This window comes from Tupaia chinensis, unplaced genomic scaffold (assembly GCF_000334495.1).
Source record: "Tupaia chinensis unplaced genomic scaffold, TupChi_1.0 Scaffold143646_1, whole genome shotgun sequence".
NCBI lineage: Eukaryota > Metazoa > Chordata > Mammalia > Scandentia > Tupaiidae > Tupaia > Tupaia belangeri.
In genome coordinates, this window is record NW_006203494.1 from 437868 (window position 1) to 443466 (window position 5599).

The window sequence follows — 5599 nt, forward strand, 5'->3', positions numbered from 1 at the left end:
GCAAAAACCTCTCCAAAAAAAAAAATAGTTTTTGTCCTGTCTTCAGCTGTCAATAGGTTCACATACCTACTATCTGAACAGAAAACTAACCTGTTTCCAGGTTTTAAGTTTTAAGCAAATTTTCTTACCAATTCAAAACTGCTTTTCTTGAAATTACCAGCTGAACTTCTATTGTAAGTAGTTTATTTAAGAAATTGTGTGATCAGTAATATGTGGGGAGAAAAGGAATGGAAGACCACTGTAGACACCAGAGATAGTGTGAGAAGAGGGTGGAAAAGGGCAGAGGATCAGACATAGGGGTAAATATATATGTATATGAAGCTAGAAATGGAAAATTATTGATGATAACATGCATGATTAAGCCACTATGCAGTATCATGCAGTATATTCTGGATGGAAACCACATTCTGCATGCTGTGACGATGCTTAGGAGATGAATGTAAATTGATTAATAAAAAAAAAGTTTCAAGAGGAAAAAAATACACAAAAACTGTTTTTCTTGAAATTAAGAATAAATGCATATTTGATGACTGCAGTAAGCTATGTACCCCCAGCTAGGTGCTACTTTGTAGTATGTTCATTCTACTCACTGAGGTTTGTGCCTAAAGTCAGACTTGTGTTCATGGATATGTATATATCAGCTGCGCTTGCTACTGGAAATATTTAGATTAAGTTCATTAGTGAATCAATAAAATAGGGAGAAAAGGCATAGAAAGCAACCATGGATTCCAGAGACAGTGAGGGAGGAAGGTGGGGCACGGCAGAGGGTGAGAGAGAGGGAATCAAGGATGGCCAAAAAAAGCAAAACATACAGGAAATAGGAAATGGAAAACTATTTGTTGAAATCACGTTTGCTGATGTGCTTGACTGAATCAGTACACAGTGTATTCTGGATGGAAATCTCATTTTATATGACATACACTGAATGAACATAAATAAACTTAAATTAAAAAAGAAAGGAAGGAAGGAAGGAAGAAAGAAAAAGCCCGAGACCAGGACCAGCAGATGGCATAATGGTCTCATCGCTGAACTCCCACAGGGCCGACTACATTTTCAATCTTGGACCCAGTGGCTTGAAATTCACGCTGGGCACTCACGCATGTGTGCCCAAAATCTCACCAGGGACCGGAGAAGGGATTATGGCATGGCCATCTTTGCTGGGGGCTGATTTCTCACTTTCTGTCTCTGTCTCCCTCTCTCTCCAGTGAGTACATGCGCCCTTATAGCAAACCCCCCCCCCAAAAAAGCATGCACACACACACGCACACACAGCAGTACGTACCTTTCGTGCATCTCTTTGGCCTCTCTCTCTTTTCTCTTAATCTCCAGCTCGGCAAACAGTTTCATGGTCTGCTTATATACTGCTTGCTTGAACTACGAGATAAGAACAAAGAAATGAAAGGACGGATTTTACCAGCAACTGGCATTAGACACTTGGTTGGAGCCTCAAACAAAAGCACATCAAAGCCCGGCAGGGGAAGCCTCTTTGCCTGTCCAGGCCACGGCCAGGTGGGAAGCACCCATGAGAGAAAGCGTACTCGTCCACCACTCACAATTCTGGAGGGTGTCTGCCTCAAAGGACTCCCAATAACATCAGGCTTTCCTGCCGAAGCTCACTGCTGTGTCGGGCACCAAGCCAGGTCCCAGGGAAGCCGTCACTGAAGTGCCCGCCCTCCGGGGTCTGCTGACCACAGCACGGCTACTTGCTGCCCCTGGCCCCGCCACACACCTCTAACCCCATCTTCATTCATGAAAAAGCACGTGCAGCACACGTGGAAGCTTGAGCGTGAGACACGGGCACCCTCCACAGGGCCCGGCCACGCTGCGTCCCGTCTGATCTCGGGCACACATACACACCTGCATGTCTTGGCTAGAGCAGGCTGGAGACCCGAACACAGGTGCCAGGTGGGAGGAGCACGCCGCGGCAGTCTGCTGTCCCAAGGCACTCAGCCACCCAGCACAGAGGCCGTATGACTAGGACCCCCAGGGCCATGCGCTCAGCCACCCTGCCCCTCTACCTGATGTGCCAGCTAGGTGGGTGACGGGACTCAAGGACGAGCACCACGCCCCTGCTGATGGGGTCACGGGCAGGCAGCTACATGGCCGCCTCTCCATGACTGTCACCAGGAGAGAAAGCAAGTCTCGGTCATTCCTGTCCTAGCTGGACACATCCGACTTATCCTCTAACTCACATGCTGCAGAAACAGCCCATTAGGAAGTTGGGGACAGAGGAGGGAGCCCCTCCGTCTTCACTGCTAGAAGGCGAGTGAGCCTGAGAGCGAGCGAGTGAGCATGCGCTCACCCATCAGGGCTTGGGCACGCCTGCACACAAGGCCAGCATGTCTTTCAAAGCACCAGGGTCAGGGCTCGAACCGAGGCCAGCTGTGAGGCTCCATCTCTCCATGCACAGCTTCCAGTCACTGTGCCATGGCAATAACACAGGTTTTTTTTTTTTTTTTAAAGAAAGATTTTTGTTATAGGGTGTAGGCACTTGCTAGAGAGACAAAGAGACAGGCAGCGAGAAATCACCCCCCAGGAGGGATGGCCATGCTGCAATCCCTACTCCTGCATCCTCCTCTCGGGATTTTGAGCATGCATACATGTGCTCAGCATGTTTTTTAAGTCACCAGGTCCAGGCTTCAAACTGCCGTCAACTATGTGGGAGTCCAGTAACTAACAATTACATCATCTGCTGGTCCCACAGAGACTTTTTTGTTTATTTGTTTTTAAAAAGTATTTAATTATTTATTCACTCATTTATTTTGATTTGATCAGAGAGAGACATAGAGAGAGGGAAAATCAGAAAGCAAGCCACGAGGTCTGGGATTCAAACTGTGGTTGGCCATGTGGGAGTGTCCAGCACCCTTAACCACCACAGCACCTACTGGTCCACGAAGAGCTTTTGTAAAAAGTGTAAAGACAGCCCCGCAGAAGGGACACGGAAACAGTGACTCGACTCTCTGGGAACTGCAGGAGAGGAGCAGCGAGTGTCCAGCCGGCTCAGCTGGTCTGACCAGCCACTCCTGCCAGCTTGTTCGTCTCTCTACTCTCTCCTGTGTGGAGGGAGGCGGACGGCCCCCAGCGGGACCCCGTGAGGGTTCAGCAACTTCGCCCTGTGCCACCATCTGGAGGGGGCATCTTGCTGGGGAGACTGCGGGCACCTCCTGCGGCAGGGCCTTGGCAGCACACGGCTCCAGCCTCTGCGGGAGACCTGCTGGGGAGCTGCTTGGTCGCCTTCCCTGTCAGCCTGTCTCAGGCTCCTGCTGCCCCAGCATTAACGGGGCCGTCGGGAAAGTCATGGCGCCCTTTTACACAGGAAACCTGTAAAGAACGTGTCTCCCCTTGCCCTCTTTCATCTGCTGTAAATGGCTCTTACAAACACTTGATTTTCCTAAGTTGTTAAGTCCTGGACCCGGAGCCTTGAAAATCATGCCAGGCACATGTGCATGTGTGCCGCAAATCCCAGAAAGAGAAGAGAAGAGAAGGGATTGTGGTGTCCCCCCTCGGGGGTGATTCCTCCCTTTCCCTCTGTCTCTCTCCAGAAAGCACACACACCCTATGGCAAAAAAAAAAAAAAAAAACTAAACTAAAAATGTTTTTAAAACCCTGTTTTTGATTCTTCTTTTCTTGATTATACAGAAACACATGCCGATGTTACAAACTATGGAAACAGCAATAAAAAGATAAACTACTCGAAGTCACCGGCACTTGACCAGAACGTCTGGAGCTTACCGAGCTTACCTAGGTCTCCGCCAGAGGCGTGAGCACAGAGCTGGAGGACGGCCACGCTCCAAGCTTTCGGCGGGCGCACAACCCGCTGGAAGAGGATGTGGCCGTCGGGCCCAGTACTGCAGTAGAGCCCCTCATCGGGCCCTGCTGACCGCCACCTGGATGGGCCACGCTCTGGGTCGTGGCATGCACTGGACGGCACGCGGCTGCCCGGCCAGCTGTGCCGGCCACGTCACCAGAACAGCCTCAAGATTCCAAGAGACGTGAGGACTGGATCTCAATGAATGCTGCTTGTTTCTCACTCTCCACAGCAGCCAGCTGGTAGGGCCAGGGGGTGCAATGCTGACGTGGGGTTGAATCCACGCGGAAGAGGGTTCGGTTCTGGTGGCCTGCTCACTCCGCAACACCATGACTCTAACTGGCTGGGAGGCCAGGAGAGGGGCCATAATGTGCAGACGCTGCGGAGGGCACTTATCTCTCTGTCTCGTTCTCTCTCTCTCTCTCTCTCTCTTTTTTTTTTTTTTTTAGAATTATCTTATTTAACTTTATTTATTTTAATTTACCAGAAGGACAGAGGGGGGGGGTGAGAAAGCAAGCCGCCCGGTTCGGGACTCCAACAGTGGTTGACCACGCAGGGAGTCCAGCACCTTAACCATCATGCCACTGGCCGGCCCCTGTCTCATTGTTTCTTATTCTCATGAAAGAAATATATAAACTTAAAAAAAAAAAAAGAAAGAAAGAAAAGAAAGAAAAATTTGCTAAATATGACTCCCAAAAAACACTGCTGTTGAATTAAGATGTGGCGTAACATCTAGAAAAGACTGAAAAAAGAATCATAAACGTCTACACTTTTGCTTTGGGGTTGCTTTGCAAGCACCTAAGTTCTCAATGGACTCAAAAATAAAGTAGGAGTCTGGCAGGTGGCGTGGTGGTTAATGGTGCTGGACTCCCACATGGCTGACCGTGGTTCAAGTCCTGTACCTGACGGCTTGCTTTTTCACCCCCCCCCTTCTATCTCTCTCTCCATCGGATCAAAACTGGAAAATAAGGGACCAGCAGTTAGCGTAATGGCTATGTCGCTGGACTCCCACGTAGTCGACCGCAGTTTGAGTCCCGGACCCGGAGGCTTAAACTCACGTTGGGCGCATGTGCGTGCGTGCCCAAGATCCCGAGAAGAGAATGAAGGAGAAAGGATTGCGGCATGACCATCCCTCCTGGGGGGTGATTTCTCGCTTTCTATCTCTCTGTCTCTCTCTGTCTGTCTGGTGAGCAAACACACCCTATAGCAAAAATCTCTCCAAAAAAAGGAAAAAAAATCCTGGAAAATAATAATAATAATAAATAAAATTAAATAATTCTTTTTTAAAAAATAATAAATTAAAGTAGAAACTATAGATAACATTTTTTTTCTGTTTTAGGGCACGTGTGCTCGAAGACACACACAGAGAGAGAGGACAAATGAGAAAACACCCCCAGGGGCATGGCCAGGCCGGAGTCACTGTTCCCTCAGTCCCTCTTGGGATTCTGAGTATGCACACACACCCTGTGTGACTCCCAACCCAGCGGGTGCAGGACTCAAACTGCATCGCTGACCACATGGGACCCACAGCACCTTGACCACCATGCCACCGACGGGCCCTGCCAATAACACCTAATGAGCCAGCCGCAGAGCCGGTGGGCAGCGTAGTCATTAAGGCACTAGACTTCTTCATGGCCAACTACAGTTTGAGTCCTGGACCCAGAGGCTTGAAACTCACACAGGGTACGTGTGCGTGTATGCCCGAAATGCTGAGTGGGGAACGGAGGAGACGGGACTGTGCGTGGCCATCCCGGGGGGGGGGGGGGGTTCTCTTTTTTTTTTGCTCTGTTC

The 5599-nt window shown here is 49.5% G+C and overlaps 1 protein-coding gene across 1 annotated transcript in view; it reads right to left on the reverse strand.

Annotated features, from left to right (window-relative positions):
* The window catches only part of DNAJC8 (DnaJ heat shock protein family (Hsp40) member C8), a gene marked incomplete at its 5' end in the record, with an annotated part of 32616 nt that overhangs the window by 4733 nt on the left and 22284 nt on the right, over window positions 1–5599 (reverse strand). The window contains 1 exon segment of the mRNA XM_014582543.1: window positions 1283–1374. Within this exon segment, the coding sequence (XP_014438029.1) occupies window positions 1283–1374 (92 nt within the window).